At 40.3% G+C, this 14,557-nt stretch overlaps 1 protein-coding gene across 1 annotated transcript in view; it reads left to right on the forward strand.

The window, feature by feature from the left end:
• Nucleotides 1-14,557, forward strand: part of gdap2 (ganglioside induced differentiation associated protein 2) — a 57,796-nt gene that overhangs the window by 26,697 nt on the left and 16,542 nt on the right. Inside the window, exons 10-11 of the mRNA XM_034694705.1 lie at nucleotides 6,065-6,141; nucleotides 6,612-6,751. Coding sequence (XP_034550596.1) covers nucleotides 6,065-6,141; nucleotides 6,612-6,751 — 217 coding nt within the window. The remainder of the gene's footprint in view (nucleotides 1-6,064; nucleotides 6,142-6,611; nucleotides 6,752-14,557) is intronic.

Below are 14,557 nucleotides of genomic sequence, written 5' to 3' on the forward strand. Positions count from 1 at the left end.
CTTTACAGCCAGCACTGCTGCACAACCATCACAGAAACATCAGGCTTAAAAAACATGCTGAATTCATTTAAAGGGCAATGCAATGATGGAATACCATAAATGAGTATCAGAGTTAGCAGTTTTTAAGTCTGGAAAAAGGTTTGTTTGTCCTCCTGCAGCCAGACAGAAGCAACATGAGCTCCTTCAACAGCAGGTGGTTTAATTTATGCAGGACTGAGGGGGCTTTTTTAAGAGTTCTCAGTCTGAACATGTCAGACAAAGGTAACAATGTTAGATTTAGAATTACAAGCAGAAAAATAAAGGATTAAAACAAACCAAACAATCTGCTTAATACAGATAATCAGGGCTGGAAGCCTCAGTCTTTATTGTGAAGGTTTTTTTATCTATGCCCTCACTTTGCAGGAGAAAGGAAATATATTCAAGGTCGCCAACATCACAGAGCAGAAGACAGAAAGTAAATGTTTTACTTTATTTAACTTTAAATTTCAAGAGAAATACACTCCAGAAGAAATGAGTGCATTCATATGTTCTTCAGAGACGAGGAGTATGAAAAATGTGCAGAAGACTAAAGCAAACATTTTAAGTGTTTGGCTCCAGGAAGACCTCAGTGGAATAAAAAGACCCGGGTGTGTTGAAGGGAATGCAAACATCAGAAAGGAAAGATATTGAAAGACTTAAAGAATGACTATGAAAGAGCCCTCATGCTGAAAATGTGTTTGTTCTTCATGGTCGTGAGTCAGGATGAAAGGGTTTTTATCCCATTCAGCAGGAGGACAAATTCAGGTTTGAAAAAAATCTGTAACAGGGGAACATTGGGCACAGAACGAGCATGAAGAATGGTCTAAACCAAACACAGCCCTCTGAAGAATCTCACATGCACCACAGAATACAAACACAAAATCAAGAACATCAACACACACACATGTGATGCTGCCTCGCTGCTGTGCTGTGATGCAAACCCGCTCCTCTAAAGAAATGCTGTCACTTCCTGTAGGGGGGACAGGTTTTGATTTGCCAGGGGAGACTTGGAGAGGCTGAGTTCACTGTAAGCTGCAGAGTGTTACGCTGAAGTGGATTTCTGGGTAGTCGAGTTCACATGACTGTACTTTTGTTTTTGGAGAAGACAGGCATGATCACTGAGATCAGGAGAGACATGTGCAGTGTGTGTGCAGCACGTGTATCGTGTTGTATGAGGTTTTATATGCTGCTGATTTATTCTACAGCATAAATAATAATAATAAAAACATTGAGTGTGGAATGAATTCCCCCACAGAGACGATGCAGCTGACCTAGTTTTGATTTTTAAACAGAGACAGCAGAACACTCTGACAGGTAAGGAGAATTAACCTCCAACTGTGCTGCAGAAATGACTTCAAGAATTACACTTCTAATAACTTATCATCTAATCAAGTTGTTGCAGCTCTAATTTAAATACCTGATAATGTTGTTGATGAGTGCAAGTTACTCAAGCCAAATCTCATGTCCTGGTAATGCTGCATTCAGGTGGTGCAGGACACATTGGAAAAACAAGTTTCCAAGTTAAACTGCTCAAATTGGAACAACTTGGAAACTCGTGCAAGAATTTTGTGCCTGATTTGCCAACTTGACGTCATATTTGTCATCAGCATGGCGGGCGAACAATGTCTTGTTAATATGAAGAAGCTTTTTATTAATTCAAGTTTTGTACATCAACTTTTTGCACAAATATAATTTGTTATATGGTTTTATTATTTGTTGTTGTCCACATAGAGTGACCTAGGCTCATTAGAAAAGTCACTTATTTACATCAGTGAGGTATTTAACCCTTAATAACAAGTCAGGTGTGTTAGCTAAAGTAGTATTTAAGTGTTTAGTATCATTTTAAGATTATTTTATTGACTTTTAAAGCACACTTCCACTGCTTCGCGGATGACACCCAGCTCTACCTTTCCAGTAAACCCGACTCCACTCTCCCACTCTCCTCCCTCACCCTCTGCCTCTCTGAGATCAAGTCCTGGTTCACCTCCAACTTCCTTCAATTCAACAGCAATAAAACAGAACTCCTCCTTGTAGGCACCAAATCCACCTTATCCAAAGCCGACAGTTTCTCCCTCACCATAGACAGTTCAACAGTTTCCCCCTCCCCCCAGGTAAAGAGTCTGGGTGTCATCCTCGACAGCTCATTTCTTTCAACTCTCACATCAATAACATAACCCGGTCTGTATATTTACATCTCCTCAACATCAACCGTCTCCGCCCCTCTCTCACCCCTCACACCACTGCTATCCTGGTCCACAGCCTCGTCACCACCCATATCGATTATTGTAATTCACTCCTCTTCGGTGTCCCTCCATAAACTTCAACTGGTCCAAAACTCTGCAGCCCGCATCATCACTAGAACCCCCTCCTTTCACCACATCACCCCTGTCCTCCAGCAGCTCCACTGGCTACCGGTCAAACTCAGAATCAATTTCAAAATCCTCCTGTACACATTCAAGGCCATCCACAACCTCTCCCCCCCTGTATCTGTCTGATCTCCTCCACATTGTCACCCCCTCTCGCTCCCTCAGGTCTTCCTCTTCCCTCCACCTCTCTGTGCCCCCCCTGCCCGTCTCAGCACCATGGGGAGCAGGGCTTTCAGTCGCTCTGCTCCCCAACTCTGGAACTCACTCCCACCTGACATCCGTAACTCCGACTCACTACACCTGTTCAAATCAAAACTTAAAATTGGTTGCAAAATTCCAGGAATTTTCAAAGTTGGAAACTTTCCATGGGAATAAACAGGAATAAACCAGGAATTTACTAAATTGAAGGTTGGCTCTTAATAGGGAACTTAAATATAGTTGGGGAAAATGTATTTTAGCATAATCCTGACTAAAACAACCAGATTTCATTCAAGTACAGTTGAATGTATATGCTATTCCTCAATCACATGCACATAGCACACTGCTTACTGCAGGGCTATTGAGACCACGCCCCCTACATGCACTTTTAATTTAACATTTTGAATGGGACTTTTTTGGAGGGAGAGCGGCTCTTTTAATTTAACATTTTGAATGGTACTTTGTTGGAGGGAGAGCGGCTCTTTTAATTTAACATTTTGAATGGGACTTTGTTGGAGGGAGATGGGCACTTTTAATTTAACATTTTGAATGGGACTTTTTTGGAGGGAGAGGGGCTCTTTTAATTTAACATTTTGAATGGGACTTTGTTGGAGGGAGATGGGCACTTTTAATTTAACATTTTGAATGGGACTTTTTTGGAGGGAGAGGGGCTCTTTTAATTTAACATTTTGAATGGGACTTTGTTGGAGGGAGAGCGGCTCTTTTAATTTAACATTTTGAATGGGACTTTTTTGGAGGGAGAGGGGCTCTTTTAATTTAACATTTTGAATGGGACTTTGTTGGAGGGAGAGGGGCACTTTTAATTTAACATTTTGAATGGGACTTTTTTGGAGGGAGAGGGGCTCTTTTAATTTAACATTTTGAATGGGACTTTGTTGGAGGGAGAGCGGCTCTTTTAATTTAACATTTTGAATGGGACTTTGTTGGAGGGAGATGGGCACTTTTAATTTAACATTTTGAATGGGACTTTGTTGGAGGGAGATGGGCACTTTTAATTTAACATTTTGAATGGGACTTTTTTGGAGGGAGAGGGGCTCTTTTAATTTAACATTTTGAATGGGACTTTGTTGGAGGGAGAGGGGCACTTTTAATTTAACATTTTGAATGGGACTTTTTTGGAGGGAGAGGGGCTCTTTTAATTTAACATTTTGAATGGGACTTTGTTGGAGGGAGAGCGGCTCTTTTAAAGGGGACATATCACGCTTTTTTCATCAATATATATTGGTCTAAGAGGTCCCCAAAACATGTCTTTAAAGTTTATGCTCAAAAAAACACTTTGAAATCAGATTTTGGTCTGCCTGAAAAGTCCTCTTCTGCATTCCTCATCAGAACACTCTGTTTTCCCTCTGACCACGCCCCCTCCGGAAGTGGATGTGCCTCGGCTCTCCAGCACGTTGATCTAATGTTTACATGTTGGCTGAATATACACGGCTGCTCAGAGATCGCGTTACTTCAACCCTCTGAATCTGATCCCGACGGAGAGGCGCCTGTAGCAGGACCTTTCTGAAGGATTGGTCATAGCTTTAGTGTTTCTTGTTGTTTTATTTATCAATATGTAGACGTGTGTCTTGGTACACAGCTACGAACATGTAGCTATGTGGCTATGCTAACTAGCGCTAGCACTTATCCATGATAAATAAAAATCATCCACTAGATCTTCAAATCTGCAGACGTGGGGAGTAAAACCGACCTCTACCAGAAAGGCAGCAGGACCTTTTATGAAGGATTGGTCACAGATTCTGTGTTTCTTGTTGTTTTATTTGTCAGTATGTCGACGTGTGTCTTGGTACACAGCTACAGCTACAGCTATGAACATGTAGCTATGTGGCTATGCTAATTAGCGCTAGCACTTATCCATGATAAATAAAAATCATCCACTAGATCTTCAAATCTGCAGACGTGGAGAGTAAAACCGACCTTTGTGTTTATTAAGACAGCCTACAACTAGCATGCCTCCCTCCTAAGCTCCTTGTTAGCACACATGTGTGCAGGTAATGAAAAACGGAGGAGGGATTCAGTATTATTTTATACAGTCTATGGGCTGAACAAGCTCCGAGCTCTGACTCCGTGACAGACCGGATATTGTTGTTACGTAACAAAAACACGGAAGTCTGAAACGGCTGGTTTCACACACATTTACAGAAAGGTGTAGAAATCAGAACAGGGGCAGAATGGATTTTTTTCATTCTCGGGGGGTTTGTAGACAGGGACACATATTTCAGGTAGAGAACCATTAAAAAGTCAATTTTGCATGATATGTCACCTTTAATTTAACATTTTGAATGGGACTTTTTTGGAGGGAGAGGGGCTCTTTTAATTTAACATTTTGAATGGTACTTTGTTGGAGGGAGATGGGCACTTTTAATTTAACATTTTGAATGGGACTTTGTTGGAGGGAGAGGGGCACTTTTAATTTAACATTTTGAATGGATCTTTGTTTGGAGGGAGAGGGGCACTTTTAATTTAACATTTTGAATGGGGCTTTGTTGGAGGGAGATGGGCACTTTTAATTTAACATTTTGAATGGGACTTTGTTGGAGGGAATGGGGCTCTTTTAATTTAACATTTTGAATGGGACTTTGTTGGAGGGAGAGGGGCTCTTTTAATTTAACATTTTGAATGGGACTTTGTTGGAGGGAGAGGGGCTCTTTTAATTTAACATTTTGAATGGTACTTGTTTGGAGGGAGAGCGGCTCTTTAATTTAACATTTTGAATGGGACTTTTTTGGAGGCAGACGGGCACTTTTTATTTAACATTTTGAATGGGACTTTTTTGCAGGGAGACTGGCACTTTTAATTTAACATTTTGAATGGGACTTTTTTGGAGGGAGAGGGGCTCTTTTAATTTAACATTTTGAATGGTACTTGTTTGGAGGGAGAGCGGCTCTTTTAATTTAACATTTTGAATGGGAATTTTTTGGGATTGCATTTTTGTTGATTTTTGAATGGGTTGAGTCTGGGGGATGAGTAATATTTAACTCAACATTCATGTTTTTGTTCTTCAATGAAATAATTGATTGTTCAATAAAATATTTAACACTTGATAAAGTTCTACTTACAAATAAATCTGTTTAAATTGTATTATTTTTGGATGGATGTCTGCTTAGAACAAAACAAATATTTATGCTTGGATATGATACTTTTCCTTTAAATTCCCATATATTCCAATTTGGAATATTTCCAAAATTCCCCAGCTTAACTTCCCATGGAAATTTACCAGAAATTTTCTGGAAATTTACCGGAAATTTTCCACCCCTTTGCAACCCTAATGAGAATACAGTCTAGTCTTGAGTCTGAGTCCTAGTCATCTGTGCTCCACTGAGGGTTTAAGTACCAAAAGTCTTCCTCAGTGAATGTTTGTTGATCGGTTCTGCTGTTTCCAAGCTGATCAGTAGCTGTGTGTGTTTGCTTTGAGAGTGAGTGTGTGTGTTTCACATGTTGAATTCTGTGTGTCTCCTCAGGTGTGGATATGTGCGGCAGGACGGTGATGGTTGTTGTCGGACGAAACATCCCGGTGACCCTCATCGACCTGGAAAAGGTAACACACTGAAATAATGATTTTGAAATAAAAACGCCTGCCTCAACCTCTGAATCTGTGATCACATGTGAGTCTTTAACTTGGAAATACAAAGTGTTGTGTTTCATTAACTTGTCACATTTTATTTATTTGCATGTCTTTGCTTGCAGGCCTCTTATTGCATGTTTCGAGCATCTGTTTGTGTCATTTCAAACTCGTAAACAGTTATTCTGTGTGTGCAGATGTGTGTTTGTTGTCCAGAATACTTGTTGTTTACAAACACTCAAGGACTATTTGACATTTCTGTTATTAACCTTTAAAGTTACAAGAATACTGCAACCCAAATAAGATAAGATAACTAAACTTAATCAAATCATTTTGAATCGAACAGAAAAAGTTGAAGGAATATTCTGAAAGGTTCAGAGTCCTTGGATAAGGAAGTGTTTGCATGCTCATGTAGTTTGTGTTTGTGTTTGTGTTTGTGTGTGCAGGCCCTGCTCTACTTCGTCCACGTGATGGACCACATCACGGTGAAGGAATACGTGATGGTTTACTTCCACACGCTGACCGGAGAGCACAACCACCTGGACCCACACTTCCTCAAGAACCTCTACGACATCGTGGACGCCAAGTGAGTCTTGATATTTTACTCTCCCTGTTAAACTGAGCCAATAACAACTTCATGTGTCTGAGTAACTTCTTCTGGGAAGGAGCCGTGGGATGTGGGATGGGAGATGTGCAAAGGGTCAAATGAGCATAACTTAAACGTTGCACTAAATTCGTTGACATGAGACACAAATATTTCCACATTTCCCAGTTGTTGAATTACTTATTTAAGATCAGAACACTTTGTGTGTGTGTGTGTGAAACCACTTAGACGCCAAATACAACTTAGATTTGATTCAACAGAAGTCTAGTTCCCATGAGCCCAGTTCTTCACCTCTCAGTTCTGCCTCACCCAATAATCAAGACAGAAAACTCCTGAGATGTTATCGTGCTAACCTCCCGTCCACTTACAGTAAGGCTGCAAGAATTAGGCTGACTCTTGAGGTCTGTTTTCTTGGTCATTAATCAGGTCTTGAATAGGCTGAACATCAGAAGAAATAAAAAGTGTGAGGAGTTTTTCTCTTAAGGCGAGATGCGTCAGACATGAGAAACTCCTCCAGCTGGATTACAAGCTCCCTTACACTCTCCTTTTCTAATTATTGTAATAAGGCACTAAGACACTAACTATTAACTTCTTTAAAGGTGACATATCACGCTTTTTTCATCAATATATATTGGTCTAAGAGGTCCCCAAAACATGTCTTTAAAGTTTATGCTCAAAAAAACACTTTGAAATCAGATTTTGGTCTGCCTGAAAAGCCCTCTTCTTCAGTCCTCCTCAGAACACTCTGTTTTCTCTCTGACCACGCCCCCTCAGGAAGTGGATGTGCCTCGGCTCTCCAGCACGTTGATCTAATGTTTACATGTTGGCTGAATATACACGGCTGCTCAGAGATCGCGTTACTTCAACCCTCTGAATCTGATCCAGAATCTGATCCTGATGGAGAGGCGCCTGTAGCAGGACCTTTCTGAACGATTGGTCACAGATTTAGTGTTTCTTGTTGTTTTATTTATCAGTATGTAGACGTGTGTCTTGGTACACAGCTACAGCTACGAACATGTAGCTATGTGGCTATGCTAACTAGCGCTAGCACTTATCCATGATAAATAAAAATCATCCGTTAGATCTTCAAATCTGCCGACGTGGGGAGTAAAACCGACCTCTGCCAGAAAGGCAGCGGGACCCTTTCTGAACCATTGGTCACAGATTCTGTGTTTCTTGTTGTTTTATTTGTCAGTATGTAGGCGTGTGTCTTGGTACACAGCTACAGCTACAGCTATGAACATGTAGCTATGTGGCTATGCTAACTAGTGCTAGCACTTATCCATGATAAATAAAAATCATCCACTAGATCTTCAAATCTGCAGACGTGGGGAGTAAAACCGACCTTTGTGTTTATTAAGACAGCCTACAACTAGCATGCCTCCCTCCTAAGCTCCTTGTTAGCACACATTTGTGCAGGGAATGAAAAACGGAGGAGGGATTCAGTATTATTTTATACAGTCTATGGGCTGAACAAGCTCCGAGCTCTGACTCCGTGACAGACCGGATATTGTTGTTATGTAACAAAAACACAGAAGTCTGAAACGGCTCGTTTTAGACACATTTACAGAAAGGTGGAGAAATCAGAACAGGGGCAGAATGGATTTTTTTCATTCTCGGGGGGTTTGTAGACATGCCAGGGAAACAGATTTCAGGTAGAGAACCATTAAAAAGTCCATTTTGCATGATATGTCACCTTTAATACCTTGAATAATCTAAAAGTGCTTTCTGAGCATCTTCTCTGTGCCAGATGTCTCGCTGGATACAATAAAACCCAGATCCAGAAAGGCTGAGTCCTCCTTGAGGCCTGGCTGTCACTGTGACCCAGGTTTGGCCTTCTACTTTGGCTTTACGACTGCGCTGTCTTCTGCAGCTGCATCAAAGTTCAGATGCATTGTTCATGCCACAGCGTGACACCGCCAAGGCTTCAGAGTGTGGACTTTTCTGGAAAAGCAAAACGAGCTGTGAAATGATTTTTCACTTCATCGTGGGTTTTTTTGGAAATCTGGCGGCCATATTTGGAACAAGAAAGACAAACTTGGAGTGAGTGCTCCGGGGGGATGTACTGGCTGTGACTCAGACTTAATGAGAGGGGTTAAAGGTTTAAAAGAGGATCCTTGTGCTGTAGAAACTCAGGATGGGCTTGTCATAGATATCACTTTAAAACCTGAATGCTAGACATCGTTTTTTGTTGGTAAAAGCCTTTGACTTAGCTGTTCCCTTTACATCTCTGAATAAAAATAAGGCTGAAGAATGAAGACATTTAAGATGTGACCCCTTTCACTTCACCTTTCAGCATTTTAGATACAAAATATTTTATTCTGGTTACATTTTTCAGCATGTGGATGATCACTTCCCGGTAGATGCGATCTGAGTCAGCCCTGGTTCTAATCCTAAACATTGATTCTACTGAGAAATCTGTTTTTGGAGACTCTAAAACCTCTCTGTCATCACATCAGATACTCTACACATGGAGGCAGATGTTGAATCACATTTCATCTCTCTATTTGCTGAATGAAAAGCTACTGATGCAGTTTTCTAAACAGCTAAATAAGAGCCACCACATCCTCCAAAAGAAAACCAGAACTGTTTAGTGTTCCAGCCCGCCACCAGAGTGGACCCCACAGCTCTGTGTTATCTACTGTAATGTGATCCTTTTAACCTTCACAGAATCTCTGATGGGTCCACGGTTTAACTCTTTGTGCAGCCAAACCGTGTTTTGGCGCCAGATAGAGCCCTAAAGTCATGGCATCTCATGTTGAGAGTTTCTAAAGGAGTAAGAAACAAAAGCAGTCAGATACAAGACTTCTTCAAACCCTGCATTTATCATCACCTACAGAATTTTCATGATTACAATTCTTATCACATCCTAATGAACGCATTTCATTTTATCATTGCTAACTTGTACCCTGCCATCAGTAAGGTAACTATTTTACATGAAAACCAAGTCTTGAGAAATTAAGCCAATTCAGACGTGCTTAAAACTGCAGTTCCTCAAGTGTCCACTAGAGGCTGGCTGCAAAAGCTCTGCAAGCCACATACACACCCATTCTAATCAGCTGATCTTTACAGCTGAAATAAACATGTTTACAGCCTGGTACAAAATACAATCTGGGTCTGAATAACTCATTTTTGCATCAGAAGACTGAACAGGGAGTGAATTTTCTTTTAACTTATTTGTTTTTTAAGATACTGAAATTACAAGTTTTGCATAATTAGGGGCACATTTGACTTCACTGACAGATGTACACACCCCAAACCTAACCCACAATCCATATGAGAGGTTAAGAACATGATATATAAAATAATCATAATTATAATTGTTATTATTATAGATTAAAAAATAATACAATTAATAAATAAAAATAATAATATTATTAAGAACTAGAAATAAACTAAAAGAAATGTTAAGAGTTGCTGACGAACTGGGGAAACGCTACAATGACATTTTAATGATGAAACACTGGAGGTAAAATAAGATGTTAAACCTCAAGATAGAAAATGAAACTCACCAAAATAAAATAAATTGATAAGATAATAAAAAACCTAAAGATTAAACCATTAAAATAAACTAAGATGCTACACTAAAAGTAAATACAGCAAAATAAAACTGAATAAAATCAAATTAATAACTAAATAAATAATGAAATAGTCCACAATAATAAATACAAATTAAAAATAAGTGAATAAATAATATATATGTGTCTATAATAATTTAAAATAAGACTGTATGACTTTTAAAATAGACTCAAATTTCAACTAAATAAAAAGTAAATAAGGTAAAAAAAAAAGTAGGTCTTGAGTTTGCTTTTAAAAATGTTGATATTATGTGCAGCCACTAGGTTGATCGAAGGTACATATTATGTAGTATTTGAGGACCTCTCTCTTTCACATTCATATCTTTACAGCTGCATTAAATGACACCAGGAAGGTTGCTAAAACTTTAATAAAAACCCCAAAGTATTTATTCCACAAGCCTTTGAAGCAAGTGAAATGCATCATAAAGCAGCTTTAACTATCAACATAAAGGCTCAATACTAAACTAAAGTGAAAATAATCTCTCCCAGTGAATTAAAAAGGTGTATATTTCTACTTTGTATGTTACTCTAGGTCACTTAAGGTAAAGTCAGGGCTAGTTGAACTCATGACACTTCTTCAGCTCTGTCTCTTTCTAGTTTCTTGTAACCACTGTCGAGCTCACTTCCTGTGTCAGTGGGAAACTCCATTCAGTCATTATACACCTTTCAACCTTCCTGCTCCCTTTCAGAGACCGGTCATTCAGTGAGTTTCACCACACCTGTCTCAACCTTTTCTGTCTGGAAACTTCAGTCAGGCCTTTAAACTACCCCTGACAGTTCCCTTTAATTTCACAGGAGACTTCTGACACCTAAAGTTTATATATCTGTAGTTTTTTATAGCAGGGAGAGAATTTCTGAGGGCTTTCAAAGAGATAGCGAAAAGGGAAGCTTGCTCATTCATACAATCAGCGCTAAATATGAATGAAGACACCTTCATTCAGTTTCCTCTTTCACTGGAACAGGGAAACCCCATTCAGTCATCAACAATAACCACGACTGCTTCAGTGCACTTTGCTGATTCATCGTGGAGAGTTGAAGCTCAGGATGAAATACTGATCACATTTAAATGTCAGGTTCATTAAAAATTCCACATAGTCTCTACAAACTCTGAGCTTTGGCTCATGATACCTTATAATTAAAAGATGTACTGCAGACACTGCAATTAGGCGTGCTTCGTTAGCCACCAACCAGCTGACTGCAATGTTTGTAAGACGATGCTTTTGTTTACTGGCACTGATTTTGTCTGCTTGTAGGAAAGAGCACAGATTGTGTTTCTTCTTGGGGTTTGACATTCAAAAAGATCTGGCCTTGGTGTCTCTCTTTAATTAGGTACCAAACATCCTCTGCTCTTCTTTCATTACACATTTTTGTAGCATTTAATGTTAGTTATACATAAAATGTAACTAAAGGACAACCCCTGGGTACAAATGAAGTCAACTCCAAAGGCCAAAAGTCATTTGAGGTTGGATCCAACTTGGTTCTTACATTCATGATATCGTTGCAGGTAAAAATCTTTACAGAAATCACACATTTCAAGACGAAGAATGTCATAAAGTTTGGGGTGTGGTTGCTTTGAATGATAATTGGGTGCCAATAGCTGTCTCCAGACCCGTCTGCCAGCTCACATTTATTTTCACTGGCATCTGGAGCAAGGGGCAACCTCCAGTCTTAAAATATGAAGCTCATGCAGAAGTTTTAAAAACTGCAGTTCATGGAGCGTCCACTTGAGGCTGGCTGCAGAAACACAGGAAACCACATACACACTCATTCAAAAAAGATGATCTTTACAGCAGAAATAAACATGTTTACAGCCTGGTTCAAAAAACGGTTTCGGTCTGAGTAGCTAATTTCTCTATCGGCACACACTGTAGTGGGTGAATATTTTCTGAAATCCTTATTTTGAAGATATTAAACTCAAGTTTTGCCCAAATAAGGGCATGGTTGACTTGATAGACAGGCAAGAACCATGTAGCTGTTAGCAAAAAGGCTAAAGGCCCGCCTCTTTACCTCACACAAGCTTGGACGAAGTTTGGTTGTGTTCGGCATTTCCAATATGGCACCCACCAACGATTGGCTTCAAAACCGCGCTTCAGGAACATATGGGTGACGTCACGGATATATGGTTCATTTATTACACAGTCAATATTAACCATCTCCGTCCTTCCCTCACTCCCCACTCCACTGCCATTCTTGTTCACAGCCTCGTCACCTCCCATTTGGACTATTGCATCTCCCTTCTGTTTGGTCTCCCCCCACAAAACCCTCCATAAACTTCAACTGGTTCAAAATTCAGCCGCCCGTATCACCACACGCACCGCCTCCATCCACCACATCACACCCATCCTGCAACAGCTCCACTGGCTCCCCATCACACAACGGATCAACTACAAAATACTTCTCCTCACCTTCAAATCCATACACAACCTCGCCCCTCCATATCTCTCTGACCTCCTCCATACTGCCACACCCGTCCGCACCCTCAGATCCTCCTCCTCCATGCACCTCACTGTCCCCCCCCTGCTCGCCTTGTTACCATGGGGAGCAGAGCCTTCAGCCGCTCTGGAACTCTCTCCCACCTGACCTCCGTAACACTGACTCACTCCCACATTTTAAATCCAAACTCAAAACTCATCTGTTTAAACTGGCTTATTCCATCTGACCACAACTCCTCTGTCCATTCACTTAAAACTTTTTAAATTGTGTTTTATTTCCTGTTTGTTATTTAAACTTTGTTTGTTTTTAATGTTGTAAGGTGACCTTGAGTGCCAAGAAAGGCACCTATAAATAAAATGCATTATTATTATTATTATTATTATTATGATCTGGATCTGATGTCACACTAAACGATTTCCACCAATCTCAGATATACTGGACCAATCAGAGTCCTATGTTTAGAAAAGGAGGCGGGTTCTTTAAGATGACACAGGATAGCCGCCTCAGCCGATTTGCAGACAACCAAAATTCCAACTTCCACCACAGGAAGGTCCTTTGAATTGTGGCAGTTTTTAACAAACTGGGTGATGTAGTTTCTTTAAAGCAAGAACAAACAACTACACTTAGTGTTCATTCATAAGAAAGATGTGTTTGCTGTACTGCTGCTTACAGGATTTGGTAAAAGTTGAAGTCACAAACTAGCTCCAATTGTCCACTGCTCAGTGCTACGTCACATGTTGCGTTGCTCTGATAGGTTGAAGGTCTGTCAAGTCACTTCCAGAAGTGATTTTACATACACAGTGACAGGAGACTGTACACCATGGGAAAAGGGAATTAATTGAACTGACTAAAAATGACTAGGCTAGCATGCAAGGTGTTTTCCTGCAAGCTCTCTGAACTTTTATCCGACTTCTCTTTGGGCTCCAAAAGAAAGAAAGAAAGGAGCAAGACTAGCAACCCACATGAAGCTGAACTTGAAGCTTCAAAACTGAAGTCCCCAGATCCATTCTTGATGCCATCGTGGCTACATCCACTATGAATAGTTTTATGAGCTCACCTTAAAGTACATTGTGCCATGGTGGAGCTTCTGGGTATATTTCATCCTTTCCTGGCAGTGTCTCTCAGGCCATGTTTAGAAATCACATTTTTCTCAAAATGCATCTTTGATGTGAACATGTTGAAGTCTTACTGCTTCTTATTAAAACTAAACTTTAATCCTGAAGAATCTGTTAGATTGACCTCACAGTTATTACTGTTTCTTGGCTTGGCGTGGTGATGTTGATGAAACCACGAACCTTGATCTTGCATGTCCAGCATTTTCAACCAATCGAGACATTGATTTGCTGCAGCTGCACTTTGGCTCCAGACAGGCTAACCGGCAGACTAAAGCCAAACATCACCACAAAGTTTCCAAAACTGTCTGGCTGAGCGGGGGATATGATGAATTCTTCCTTGAGGCAACAGATGAGTCTTTGATTTTGAGTTTTGTTTTAGTCAGCGGGGGGTCCAAGCGTTGGACTCGAGCAGGAGCGCCACATCATTGTTTGGTATTCCTGATGCTCTTCTGATTTCGTCTGTCAAGTAAAAGATTAAATCCCTCCCACTCCTGGCTCATTGTTTTGTGTTACACTACAGATGAGTCTTATCCCAGACAGACCACCTTTATGTGTGTTTGGCTCGACGATTAAAAGTGTTGCAAATGTGGCAGATCTTTGTTGTTTTAGTGCCACGAAGTGAACGGCCAATTCTCCACCAGCACTGCCAAGTGAATCATAGA

The sequence above is a fragment of the Notolabrus celidotus genome, chromosome 10, assembly GCF_009762535.1.
Source record: "Notolabrus celidotus isolate fNotCel1 chromosome 10, fNotCel1.pri, whole genome shotgun sequence".
NCBI lineage: Eukaryota > Metazoa > Chordata > Actinopteri > Labriformes > Labridae > Notolabrus > Notolabrus celidotus.